This window comes from Mesocricetus auratus, unplaced genomic scaffold (genome assembly GCF_017639785.1).
Source record: "Mesocricetus auratus isolate SY011 unplaced genomic scaffold, BCM_Maur_2.0 Super-Scaffold_6730, whole genome shotgun sequence".
NCBI classification, from domain to species: domain Eukaryota; kingdom Metazoa; phylum Chordata; class Mammalia; order Rodentia; family Cricetidae; genus Mesocricetus; species Mesocricetus auratus.
The window spans coordinates 98,120,862-98,135,249 of record NW_024429184.1 but is presented as its reverse complement, the minus strand read 5'-3'; the positions used below and the strand labels follow the sequence as shown (position 1 = coordinate 98,135,249).

The window sequence follows — 14,388 nt, the reverse complement described above, 5'->3', positions numbered from 1 at the left end:
CGGCGCGGAGGCGCGTGCGGCCGCGCCTGCTCGCTGCGCTGCAGAGGCCGGCGCTTGCTCGCACTCCGGCACTCCGGGCTGGGCGCGCGAGGCTGGCCGGCGCAGAGCTTGGGGCGGGCTGAGGGGCGGGCTGAGCGGCCCCGCCTCCCGCGTGCTGCACCGAGCGCGGCCGCGGCCCCGCCGCGCCTTTAAACAGCGGGCCGGCCGCACTCGCGGGGCACTCGGCGGCTGGCGGCGAGCGTGCCGCGCGCGGGCTAGCGGCGGCGCTGCGACTGTCTCGTCGGGCTCCTTAGCGGCACCGCCGGCCCAGGAGCCGAGCCGCGCTCTAGGCAGCGTTCACCCGCCCCGCTCCGCTCCGCAGCTGCCCCGAGCGTCGGGCGGAGATGGAGCCCCGGCCCGCGGCGCCCTCGTCTGGCGCACAGCGGCCCGCCCGGGATGGGGACGCGCCGCTGGCCGCGGCCGGCGTGGACCTGCCCGGCACCGCCGTGCCTTCCTCCGGGCGAGAGGATGCTCCGGCCGGGAGCCAGGTCGGCGAGGTGCGCGGAGAGGGAGCCGCGGCTGGGGGCGATGGGCTGGGCAGACCTCTGGGGCCCACCCCCAGCCAGAGCCGCTTCCAGGTGGACGTGGTTTCCGAGAACGCCGGGCGGGCCGCGGCAGCAGCGGCTGCGGCGGGCAAGGAGACCCCGGCGGCCGGGAAAGCCAGCGGTGAGAGCGGCGCTGCCAAGGGCAGCGAGGAAGCCAAGGGCCGCTTCCGCGTGAACTTCGTGGACCCGGCTGCCTCTTCGTCCGCGGACGACAGCCTGTCGGATGCGGCGGGGGTCGGAGGCGACGGGCCCAACGTGAGCTTCCAGAACGGCGGGGACACGGTGCTGAGCGAAGGCAGCAGCCTGCACTCGGGCGGCGGCAGTGGACACCACCAGCAGTACTACTATGACACCCACACCAACACCTACTACCTGCGCACCTTCGGCCACAACACCATGGACGCGGTGCCCAGGATCGACCACTATCGGCACACGGCCGCGCAGCTGGGCGAGAAGCTGCTCCGGCCCAGCCTGGCAGAGCTCCACGATGAGCTGGAAAAGGTGAGCTCGCCCAGACCCTCCTCCCTTCCCATGCCCTGGTGCGGGCTGGCTTCAGGATGCAGCCGCCTACTCTCCCTGGTGAGGTGGCAGCCCGGGACCCGAGGAACGACTCGCTGGCATCTCTGGATTCAGCTGTCAAGTGTGGAATTGCAGCGGAATGTAACTTAATCCTTCAAAAGTTTGCAGCGGGTTAGGCTGGTTACGCGGTGCAGCGGAGGCAGCGCTTAGCAGCCTTTCCCATCCAGTTATGGCTCTCGTGTGCCCTGTCTTTTTTCATCGTCTTGACAGTGTGTCACCTCTCTTGAGTTACACATGTGTTTAGAACCCAGGGAAGGGAGTGTGGAGGAGGTTTGGAAGAGGCTCTCTCTTGGGACGGGGTGGAGAGAACCTACTACCATCTGGGTCCTTTTTAGATTGTAGTGTATGGCTTATGTGTATCCATTAGGGATCCTGAGTGGAAAGGTTGACGTTTGAAGGAAAATCTTAATAGCATGTGTTTGTACTCCATTAATTATTAAAGCCCAATTTTTTGCAATCTTGCATTTGGATAGGACTATAGAAATCCTTTTTTTCTTCTCTTCCTTCCTTCCTTTTTTTTTTTTTATTCTTATTTACTATTTTTAGATACGGTCTCTCTGTGTACCCCTGGCTGTCCTAGAGCTTGTTATGTAGCCCAGGCTGGTCTTGAACTCACAGAGATCCACCTGCTTCTGCTTCCCAGCGCTAGGATTAAAGGTGTTTGACACCACACCTGGACTATAGAAATCTCAAATCCTGGGGAGATAGCATGATCCTTTTTGTTTGTTTATTTGCAGTGTACACTTGTTGGAAAGAGGCTGTGTCGGTGCGGGGCAGTGGTTAAGAGAGCTCAGAAGTTAAAGAGCACTTGTTGCTCTTGCAGAGCCAGGAGGGTTCTGTTTTCAGCTCCCACAGGGGAGCTTACCACCGTCTGTAACTCCACTTCCAGGGAGGCTTCTATGCCTTCTGATTTTGATAGGTACCAAGCGTGTATGTGATGTAAATCCACACATGCAGGCAAACTACTCATACGCATAAAATATGTAAAAGAGGGCTGTATGATTAGAAATTACACGGCTGAGTCTTAAAGAAAAAAAAGGAAACACAAGGATTTTATTTTTTTGCCCCCTCGAGGATGTCCATAGAAATAGTCTGGGGTCTTTTTGTGCAAGCCCTTTTACTTGGTAAACAGAAAACCATTCCTGTATGCTCTTACTGACTTTTCCTTTTTTTTTTTTTATGGCCTCATAAGGCTTTTATTTCCTTGGGGTTCAGATAATTATTTGAAGATAACATTGATGCTTTTGAGACCTGATTAATATTTAACTTTTTTATGAGTTGAATTACTTGACATCTGCCTCAGCAAGTCCATAATGGAATTTTGTGACTTCAGAGTTGGTACCACACAGGGCGAGATGATCAATGTGAAATTGTGATTTGCTTTGACGGTGATGGTTTGGTCTTATACATTCATGTCTTACGAGACTGCACTTGTCCCAGTGTTTGATAAAGTAACAGTCATGGTTTGAAGTAAGTGCACAGGTCCCAACCCTTACAAGCTTATGGATTTTTTAAAAGATTGACATCACTTAGCCGTAGATAATACTGTTTCTGTTCTCTTGTTGTATTTTGTCACATCAGAAGCCAAACACTTTCTGAAACATTTATTCATACTTAGCTTTTTTTAATAGCCATTCTTTTTTCTTTATAGACTCAAGCAGAAATGGAGTTGGTAAATGGTATTTTATTGGAGCATTGAGTATAAAGATTTTTATACAAACACATTTCAGATTCATTTCAATAAAGCCAAATTTAGCAGTATACCTGTAAGTTGTAGAATTTAAGTTTAAATGTGTTATTTGTCTTTTGAACGTTTTTTTGCTGTTTCTCTTTTGGCAGTAACAGTGCACTGCAAGTCCTAAGGCTGAGTTTATTTTGTGTGTGGCTTGTGGCTTGGGTTCTGATGTTTTGTTCATTTTAGAATATCTAAAAATAGATACATATCAGTTATATGGTAGTTGAAAAAGTCACCTAATCCCTCAACCTCAGCTTCCTCAGTTTTTGAGATTATTGTAAAGATTAAAGAAAAAAATGCAACAAATAATGGGCCATGGCCGTGCTAATTTGTTGGAATATCATTGCTAATGTGGTTCTTATTTTTCTCTTACATTGACTCCTTCCTCAAAGTACAAGCCTAAACTCCAAAGATTTCAATCTTGATTCTCTAAATTACATCATTCGATGGGTATAGTTTATGAATGCTCAATTCAGAGGCCAATTGTGCATCGACTAACATAGTGAATTCTTTGTTTTTTTTTTCTTTGCTTCCATAACACATTTTAGACAGGTGCTATTCCATTGAGGTGGACCCTCAGTCTCTACTCAGATTCTGGATAGCAACCAGAAGTTCTTGATGGTGTTAACTAATAAGCAAATATCAAAGATAATTGCAGCAGGTGGGTTAAATACCTGCCATGCTAAGTAGTACAGAAACACTGTTCACTGTTGTGGGAGGCGTTGGCAAATGTGACACGTTCCGGTGATCTCTGACTGGATCTCCAGAAGTTGCTCCTCATCCGTGTAGATTGACAGGAACTTGAATGCTCTTAGTCCCTAGTTAATACTGATATCTGGAATTCCTCTGACGTTCTAGTATTTGATTCCATGTCCTCTGGTGGCTGAGGACTGTGCTGTCCATGAAGTGTCTAAGGAACAGGTGCAAAGAAGATGGAAGATCAGGGGAAGGAAATGGTGACCTCTACAAACATAGGAGAAAGGACTAGAGTTGCCTTCTTATCACCCACCTTTTAACAGTGTTTCCCCTAATATCCAATTGCAGGGCAATAAATAAATATCCTTACTGTGTTGTGAGCCATTCTAGAAAGAAAGCTGATGGCTTTCCAGTTTGGAACTGTTGACTGGGTAAGGGGTGGTTGTGATGATAAGTGAGTAGCAAGTCACATACTGTGTCTGCTTACACAGACATAAAACAGGTACTTATTAATATAACAAATAACAGTTCTTTTCCCAGTTCAGTGAAAGGAAACATCACCAATCAGGATATAATGGAACTCAGTTTTCACTAGGCTTTGGGGACAAATAAATGTGGCATTGAGGCTAAGACCTGCAGGATAAGATGGGTGGAATGACATTCCAGAACAAAGGCTGTATTTATAAAGGTAGTGAAGAGAAAAGTGTTATGTTCATGCAACAAACATAAAAGGCCAATATATCTTATTGTAAAAGTAGTGGGAAGCTGTTGAAGGGTTCTGTGTGACAGAGTACATGACCTATTTTATTTGAACATCTTTGTTGGCCAGAGAATGTGTTCTAAGGTGTGACTGTTGGTTCTACTTAGAGATTATAAGGATTTGTGCATAACAGATTAGATGTGAGAGAGGCTGACTCCCAGGGTTTGACTTCAGTAATTGAATAGTGGGGTTCTGCTCCCTGAATGGATTTGAAAGGGGAATGGATTTGGAGTGATGAATAGATTTGTTTGTAAGGATACCTTATTCTACGAGTCATGGAGTCTGGCAGAAAGTGTGTGTGTGTGTGTGTGTGTGTGTGTGTGTGTGTATGTCATGGAGTCTGGCAGAAAGTGTGTGTGTGTGTGTGTGTAAATGAAGTACCTTAGTTATTAGTGAAGGATTGGGTTGATAAAGGAACAGAAAGCACGGTCAAGGGTTGGGCCTGGTTTTGGGGATTTCTAATAGCTAGACTTTTAATAGCTTGGCAGGCAATATCCTAGGAAGACAGAAAAGACTATTAAAGAAGGCAGACACTAACCTAAGCAGGCCATAGTGGCACATGCCTGTAGACCTGGAAGGCTGAGGCAGGAGCACCTTTTGGGTAAAGGCCAGATGGTTCTAGGCCAGACTGAGTTAAATAGTGAAACTCTCTCACAAAAGAGTAGAAACTCTAAAAAATGATGCTAGGAGTTGATTTTTTAAAAATTGCTTCCCCCATCAAAGTATCGATTTCCCCAATAGGAAGAAATAGAAAGTGGAGTACAAAAAAACTGAGATGAACAACTTTAACACCTGTGATTGGGAGCATAATTATCCAGTGTGGGGTAGTAAACAGTCTGCTGCTCCTGGCTCAAAGCATCATCATCAGCTTCCTCATCCTCATCCATCACTACTTTAACCACACTTAGAACCCTAGGAACGTGTTTCAGTGGAGCCATGCTACCACTGTGATGAAACATCTTACGTGTGCAAGTGTGTCAACCTCAGGTGTTGTCCATGAGAAGCCACTCGCCTTCACTGACCTAGGCTCAGGTTAGTCTATAGACTAGCTGGCCACAGAGCCCCTGCTCTGGGATTATAAGCATAGGCTTGCACACCTAGCTGTTACTTTACTGACTAAGCCAGGCTTCACCCTACCTGGCCTTTTCCTCTCTTTTGAAAAGTAATATCAGTTGTCCTGAGACCCAGGCTTAGAATTACTTTGTAATGTTATCAAATCATTGGATGTGGCCTATTATTGCCTTTCTGTAAGAAGCTTGATCTGCTGGAAGCGGAGACTTTGCCATCATCACCTCAGGGTGTTGACATCTGAGAATAAGGAGGAGGATACTTGAGATGATGCAATTGTTAATTAATCCTTCACTAGAATCAGAGCTTTTGTTTCATTAATTTTCATACAGAGATTAGGTGCTTAGTACAGATCTGTTCACTGGTGTACCAGGGCTGGCAGTTCCTGTCACTTAACAAGGGCTTTAAGTCAAACATGGAACAATTGCAGCATTGCCTCCAACACTGAGCTGCTTCTCCTCCCTGCGATTAATTATTTCAGGATATAGCTTGATTCCTTGAAAGTCATCCTGGGAGACCAAGAATAGGTCACAGTTTGGGTGGTATCTGAATAGTTTCCAGATAGGAGTAAAAGTGAGACCCTGATGAATATTTGCATGTGGCAAAGTCACATTTCAGTTTTGCTGCTGCCCCAACCTGCTAAGTCCATGTTATTGGCTTCTATGGTCGGGCTTTCAGTTTCTGTATTCTCCAAGTAGATAAGCAACTGACTATGTGTATAAAAAGATAAATTTGGTACTCTAAAATGAGGCAAAGGAAAAATCTGTACATTATTAGTCATGATTCATGCATTATCTATGTATATTTATGTTCATGCCTATCCTGTAAAACTGGAACCTGAGATATGTAAGTTGATTTTCTTGGTTCTTAGGTTTAGTATCTTTGCTTGCAGTGACTTTTCATCGGATTTTGCATGTGTTTGGGAAGTCCTTAATACCAGTTGCATTAGTTCCTTGCTGAGTGACATGGGTGCACATTCAGTTATCCACCAAATCTTTACTGAACATCAGCAGCAGCACTATTCTAGGTGTGGCGGATCTAGCAGTAAGCAAAATAAAGCCACATGACAGGTGTGCAAACCCATGCTTGTAATCCCAGGATATATAACTGAAGAAGCTGAAGCACGATGAGAAGTTGGTGGCCTGGTTGCCGTCTTAGAGTAGTTGGGGCAAGGTCTTAATAAAAGGCGCTAGCCAGGAGATGATGCCGTGAAAATACCAGGCTGACTGCTTAGACTCAAATGGCTGGTGCCTGAGACTGAGGTGGGACCGTGCCTGGTGTGGTTTAGAGAGCAGGGAAGTCAAGACTGGAGTGAGAAGACAGTGGCAGAAGTTGTTAGATATGAGTGTTGAACCCTTCAGATGGTGATAAAGCTTGGGAGTTTACTCGGAATAATAGAGGGTCTCTGAATAACAGGGGAGACATTGGGAAGACTTTGAGCTCAGTTTTATGACTTATTGCTATGCGGACAATATACTATAGGTGGGAAACTGATTGCCATGTGGAGAATATAGTATAGGTGGGAGTTCAGACAGTAGCAGCTGAGCATGATTCTTCAAAGATGAGCTGATTGGTGGAACAGAGGTTCAGATAGATACAAGTGTGCTTAAAGGGAAGGTTGTAGGGACTTTGCTGAAGCTTGGATGGAATGTGTATGGAAAGAGAAATGTTATGGTTCTTTAGAATGGAATTACTGTTGTGGAAGTAGACGAGAACTGGATGAGTGAGTTAGGTGGATTTCCGTTGTCGGTGGGAAGAAGTCAGCCGACAGTGGAGAATGGGTAACATCTCTAGGACTGAAGATTTTCTCATTACCTTTACCCTTCAGGAGTTTGTACCTACAGGTACTTTCCTCTTCTAGGTTTTTGAGTGTCTTGCATCTGTAAATTGGTTATTTTATCTATTTCTCTCTTCTGTCATTTCCACTCTGACCTGAAGTCCAGTCAGTGAATTTTATCATATCAAATATTGTACTTTTCTTTCAAATGTACCAAAGTCTAGAATTTCTGAGGTTTCCAATGAAGCTTTCCTTTCTCTGTTGAGTGCTGTTGGCAATCAGATTTACCTTTGACTTCTTTTATAGTCATTTTGAAATATTTGTGTCCTTAAAAGAACATTTGGTCCCTATCACAAACACTTGGATGAGGAACATTTTCTCATCTATTAATTTGAGGAGGGACGAAATTAACGTGTAGCTGATACATTGTGGTTAATTCGGATTTTTATTTAACATTCTGGAGCTGATCTCCCTTTTCTTTGTTGAGACAGTGTCTCACTGTGGATGATATACTGACCTGGGATGCACTGTACAGCTCAGGCTGGGATTGCACAGGTGTGCTCCACCCTGCTAGGCTCAGACTTCATGCAGGAGCTGCTATCTCTGCTCTATACCTGCCTCTGCCAACAGCTGCTGTTTGGCTCCTGAAGTCTCCCTTACTGTTTTTCATTTGGGGGCCAGCTCAGATATGGAGACCTACCTTTACTGTTACCCTTTTTTCCCCCCCTAGAAATTCAAATGAATTTCCCTGGTCCTCTGCTGATTTGGAACTCTGTTCTGTTATTTCAAACAGGTGTGGCTTCTCTGTTACCACAGAGGAGTTTGAGGTAGCCACAGACAGTTTGAGAAGACTCAGTGAAGAAGCAGGAAACTCGCTCTTTCTCTAGAGCAGGTACATAGATCTGTTTCCCCTCTGGCCTGTGCTTTTTTCCCCACTGTCCCTGGGTTCTTTCCATGAACAAATAGTTGGCCTATCACTTGGTAGTTTCTGACCATTGGTTAAATCTGGGTCATTCCACTTAATACATCTTCAGATAAAGAACATGCCATCTCTGAGTCTGAGTTCCTGAACAGAAAATGGGAAAGATGACAGACGATAGGATCTGTTCCTGTGAGAATCACATGAAACACCCAGTGCTATTTATCCACGCATGTGTTTCCATGCAGATTGCTTTTCCAGTGTTGACTTGGTTCTCATGCTGCTTGCCATGTTTCTACAGGGTCTTCCCTTAAGTAATTAGAAATAAAAGTCACACAGGGCTACTGCTTCTTACTAGCAGAAGGTATATGTTTCCTGGGAATTTCATCTAAAATGTTTCAAGCTCTTAGTTTGTTGACATTAGTGAGTTGTGTGGGATTTGAAGGAACGCCTGTGTTGTTATTTGTGAAACATTCTTTTGTAACTCAGTCTTGAAGTTTTCATAAAGAACATGCAGAGCTAGTTCTGGTACTGAATTCTTTTGACTTGGATCAGCAGTTCTGACTTGGTTCATTGTGAAGTCACATGGTCACACTGACCACTTTTTATCTGTGGCACTTGAGTTTTGAGCTTGCATTAATGCCACTGGATATTAATAGAGCATTGTTAACCAAAGCAAATTGGATTTGTGTAAAACAATACTTTGTTTTGAAAGCGTAGTCTGCATGGGGAGCATTACACTGAATACACCAATCACCGACAGCACGGATAGGAAGTATTGGTAGCTTTGGGATGATATAATTAGCTAGTACTTGGTTTAAAAAAATTAGAACTATTATTAGAATAAGTCCCTCACTTTGGCATAGAAATTTGCATATGTATGCAATATTTCATATGGTACATATATGCATATTTGCTCAATATTTTATATTTTAAATGCTAAGTAACCTGTTTAAATATAACATTTTGATTTAGACTTAGCATTTGCTGTTAATTGGTATGAGAAATTTTGATATTTTAAGGATTTTTATTAATATTGTAACCCAAAAATTACTTTTAGGATGTAAATAGCTTTTTGACGAACTTTCACATTTTTGGTGTGTTGATTTGGATTTATTTAAAGCATTAATAACCCAGTACTCAGAGGCTGTGAGTTCAAGGTCAGCTTAAGCTGGTACGAGAGCTTTTATGTTGTATAAAACCTTTTTTTTTCATTTTGTCTTTTCAAACAATATGTGATAGGTACTCCATCTTACAGGTGTTGAAACCAAACTTTTAGGGGTTAATTCTACAGGTAATTAGTAGCAGGGCTAGGATTTGAATAGAGCTGACCTGGGAGCTAACATTTTCACCCCAATGTATTATTTCAAGGTATTGTTTAGAGAACAGATTTACCATAACAGCTTTATGTTAGGTTACTATATTTTAGTTAAAGAACAGGAAATGTCTGTTTCAGACATTCCATTTTCATCATCCTGGAAGAGTGAGGTGAGTGTGTGTATTATAAAATCTGAATGCTGTACTTAAAGAGGACTACAGCATATGATGTATGCCATAAAGAAACTACAAAAACATTAACTTAAATTTAATCTAGGATTTCGTTTGAGGAAGTGCTAGGTCCCTTTAAGATAAATTGTAGGCGGAGGGAATTCTAGCTAAAAGTCCTTAGAAGAAAATAGTCTAAAACCCAGTTTGCAGGTTGGCAGTGGTGGCATACCGTTTAATCCATTACTCCAGACACAGAGGCATGCAAATCCTGGAGTTCAAGGCCAGCCCATTCTACATAGTGAGACTACTTCTCAATAAGCAAACAAAACCCAGACTTCTCAACTAAAGTACAGTTGCATCAATTAAATATTTGATTGGAACTTGCAATAATTTTCCAATTTGAAGCATAAGAATTGACGGGAGAAGTTTGAAAGAAAAATTAGTAGAATTAGAGCTGTCTTTGGTCAGAAAATATGAGGACTTTGTTTTATAAATGTGTGTGTCATTTTATGTTCATTTCTGTTTGTCTCATTGGGCAGTAAACTCTGAAGACATTGAAAAAAATTTAAAGTCATGAGTTTTATAGACTTGACAAAACAAAGTCTCAAAGTTAGAATTTCCCTTCATTCTTAAAAGGAAGTGTGCTCATCAGACAAGAAGAGTGTGAAAATTTCCCTCCTGTTAGCAGTCTTTAATCATATCAGACGTTATATATTAAAAAATATTAATGACATTCAAAGAATCCAGTGTAGATACTTTTATTTTCACAGCCTTCTTGAAAAGGCATGGGCACTTTGGGCCCAAGGGGCCAGTCTTGTTATGGGAAAGTGTGCAAGGGAATAAGAAAACTGAGTATGGCCAGGAACATTGGTTAAAAGGATTTAGTGACTCATTAGAAACCAGATATTGCACGATTGGCCAGTTGGATTGACCTTCACCTATCAAAATAGCCAGCAAATAAGCTTTCAAAGTTAAGTTAATGCACACACCTATTTCATGTTACACATTTTATATCCCTTCCTGGATGGGCTACATCTGGGCAGGTAGCAATTCCTTCTCTGAAGGTGGTATGATGTGGCTGTCTATAGTCATCATGTCTTGTTTCTTACTGGTTAAAAAACAAACTTGGGCTGGGCATTGGTGGCACATGCCTTTAATCCCAGCACTTGGGAGGCAGAGGCAAGTGAATTCCTGTGATTTCGAGACTAGCTTGGTCTACCGAGCGAGTTCCAGGAGAGGCTCCAAAACAATACAGAGAAACCCTGCCTCGAAAAAAGCAAAACAAAACAAAACAACAACAAAAAAACTTGGTTCTTGCTGTGTTAGGCACAGAAGGGTGTGGTGTTTACCACAGGAAACCTGAGTTGAGTTGCTTTGGGCTGGAGTCTGCCAGGGTCCACTCCCCAGATTTTGAAGGTCCAGATTATTCCTCAGCCTAGAAACCAGCTCTTAGCACCATCAAACTCTTGTAATACTAATGGGGAAAGCATCTGATACCCACTGTAGAATGGGAGTATGTATAGCTGGGAAGGCAGTGCTGTTCACTATTTTGGTTTTTCCATCTTGTTTTTATTTGGTGCGCATGTTTGAATTTGTGAGCTTAACTCAGGAAAGGGTCATTCTGTATGTGTATTCCTCTTTACTGTTAGATTTTTGTCTTTTTTGGTGATTTACAGTTGCCTGAAGTGTTTAGCATTTAGATGGTGTGACATCCAGAATAATTTGGAGAGGGATAGCCTGAATAAGGACATGGTTTTGACTTCTAAAATTTCTTTTTTTTCTCCTTTATAGCTACTATCCTGTATTCATCCCATTTTCTGTTCATTTTTGTCTCTGTTCAAGATTCTTGGCTGGCCCTTTAGGTTACTATTTATAAGGTTTGATTTACCAAGTAAAAAGTGCATCAATAAAGTTGTATCTAGAAGAGACTTATTTCATGGATAAAGTGTGAGAAAGGCTTTCGGTGTAATAATTCCCTTGTCTTTTATTAGGGTAAGTGGGTATTGAATGTATCTTGTCAGTCAGGAGAATGTACTATATGCTTTCCAGTACATATAATTTTGACTTAATGAAAAACTAAAATCCTTTTATATCCAACTTCCTTACCAGCATTTTCCATCTTTAATAGAAAATCATCCCTGTACACTTGCTAAATGAATGCCTTTTATTATCTTCCTATTCACTATGTATGGTAATATATTAGTTTATGATTCATTTTTCATAGGTGATGTTAAAGGAAAACTTGTTCCTCTTTTTTTTTTTTTTTTTTGGTTTTTCGAGACAGGGTTTCTCTGTGGCTTTGGAGGCTGTCCTGGAACTCGCTTGGTAGTCCAGGCTGGTCTCGAATTTACAGAGATCTGCCTGACTCTGCCTCCCAAGTGCTGGGATTAAAGGCGTGTGTGTGCCACCAATGCCCGGCTAAACTTGTTCCTCTTAAATTAATATCTCCTTGCCTAAAAGCAGGCTTGTTCTTTGTCCACAAAACTGGTCAAGATTTGATCCATGTGTGTTTCAGCCATGACCATTTGTGAGAGGACTAGAGAGTCCTGGGGAACCCTGCTTTTGATCTTCCCTTGTTGCATTGAGTCAGAGCTTCCAAGCAGAACTGACCGGCAGCAGTACCAGGGAAGCTGCTACCTTCACTCACATAGGGTCAGTTGGGTAAACTTTCTTCTGAGGAATAGCCAGGAATTAACAAGGCAAGTCACCTAAGGACAACTTGTCACTAATTGCTGACTAAAAAAAAAAAAAAAAAAAAACCGCCGGGCGTTGGTGGCGCACACCTTTAATCCCAGCACTTGGGAGGCAGAGGCAGGCGGATCTCTGTGAGTTCGAGGCCAGCCTGGTCTACAAAGCTAGTTCCAGGGCAGCCTCCAAAGCCACAGAGGAACCCTGTCTCGAAAAAACCAAAAAACCAAAAAAAAAAAAAAACAAAAACAAAAACAAAAAAACCAAAAAACAAAACCCTGAAATGCCTAGTTATAGATTTGACTTACAACTGTCACACTTATAATGCGGCATTGGCACTTAAATTATGGTTTTATGATCAGGTTGTGTCAGCTCAATAGCTAAAAGCCAGACATCTCACCTGCTTTATATATGTCTGTCATATTATCTAGGGAGCCTAAAGCCTTCCAGGATATGATATTGGTGGACAGGAATTATTATCTCTCTGTAGATGAAGAAACCAGTTCTCAGAGAGGGGTTGTAATATAAAACGTAAAGCGGGGATATCATTGAGAAAAGATATGTAGCCTTTGATGAGACCAAACATTTCTTGGAGGCTGCATTGAATATGGAAAAGGTAGAAAGAAGACTTAACCTTTATTGATGGTCTCTATTGAAAAAAAAATCACACTTTAAGAGGGCTGGGGAGTACCTAGCATGATAGTATGTTGGTAATATCTAAGTGCCAAACACATGAGTGAAAGGATAGGCTGTTCTTTATGCCCAGAAACTGCTTTTACAATGCACAGTCTGCACAGGGTGGGAGAGCATCAGAGCTACTTGGGACTCTTGTTTCCCACTGGCACCATCAAGGGACTGGGCCATTTCCCTACTCACAAGGTATTGATATTTGAATGGCTTTAAATTAGAGACAGCATTGTGGTAGCTTCCTGAGCCCTAAAGAGAAACTTTATACAGCTTCACTCCACTGTTCTTTAAAGGACCCAAATACCCGCTTCCCAAGTTAGAAAAGTATGTAGTTGCTATCATCTTTGTCTAAAATCACTAAAGGTATTTTTTACAAAAGGCACAATAAGTTTGTACTAAAAATGAATATATGTTAATAAACATTGCTTGAAATCTGTTTTAAGAGTGTTTCCACGGTACCTAAGGGGCTGCATTCCTCAGTCTTAATGCCTTCCCTGGTGCAGGGAAGGGGACATGTGACAAAAATGGTTTTGTGTGGTTAAACATTTATATAATCCAGCTTATGGGAGGCTTCAGTAGAGGCATGGTTGAGTTTGAGGTCAGCCTGGACCAGAGTCTCGGGACAACCAGGCATGGTGATGTCTCTAGGTGAGACATCCTGCTCCTTACTTAGGTGAGATGGGAGGCAGAAATGGTCTTTTGCTACTTCCTGTGAGGTAGCAAAGAGACCCTGTCTCAAACAAGGTGGAAGTCAGGGACCAGCATCCAGATATCTCAGTTTGTCCTCTGACTTTTGTTCATGGTTGAAGGAGAGCTTTGAATCTACAAGAAAAACAACAGAACAACACCCAGTCTACAAAACAATTCTTCTTTTCCTACTTCCTACAAAGAAATAATAACCATGGGAGCTAGAATTCTTCCTTTCTCTTATTTTCTGTATCCTTAGAAAAACACTCCGCTGTCCATGTTTTCTCTCTGTATGTTTCTCTTTGTTTCCATACATTTACCCACTGGCTGTTTATCCCTGGCCCCTCTTCTAAGTTCCATTAATGATTTTTTTCAGCTGCCTGATTTTTAACCCCTTCCCCCCATTTCCCTTTAAACAGAATCTTGCTTTGTAGCCCAGGCTGGATTTAGATGAATAATATTCTTGTAACCCTACTACTAGAATCACAGGCAGGCAGACATTCTTTTTTAGTTTAACATGATTCACTAGTAGGTCTGTTTCTTTTATGAGAAACCCTTCTAGTTACAGTAGGTGTAATTCCTTCCTGTCTCTCCCTCTCTTATTTCCATTGCAACCCCAAACTCAGGCCCACAGTGCTACTTTTTCCAGAGCTTTATTCCCCAGAATAATACTAAATTAATTTTATCTACCTCATTAATATGCCATTAAATGGTACTTTC

At 42.7% G+C, this 14,388-nt stretch overlaps 1 protein-coding gene across 2 annotated transcripts in view; it reads left to right on the top strand.

The window, feature by feature from the left end:
- The first annotated feature begins 206 nt into the window (after positions 1 to 206).
- Positions 207 to 14,388, top strand: part of Slc12a2 (solute carrier family 12 member 2) — a 70,977-nt gene continuing 56,795 nt past the window's right edge. The window contains exon 1 of one of the 2 annotated variants that reach the window (XM_005069094.4): positions 207 to 1,085. In XM_005069094.4, coding sequence (XP_005069151.1) covers positions 384 to 1,085 — 702 coding nt within the window. In that variant the 5' untranslated portion in view covers positions 207 to 383. The remainder of the gene's footprint in view (positions 1,086 to 14,388) is intronic. The other variant, XM_005069093.4, reaches the window with a different exon arrangement.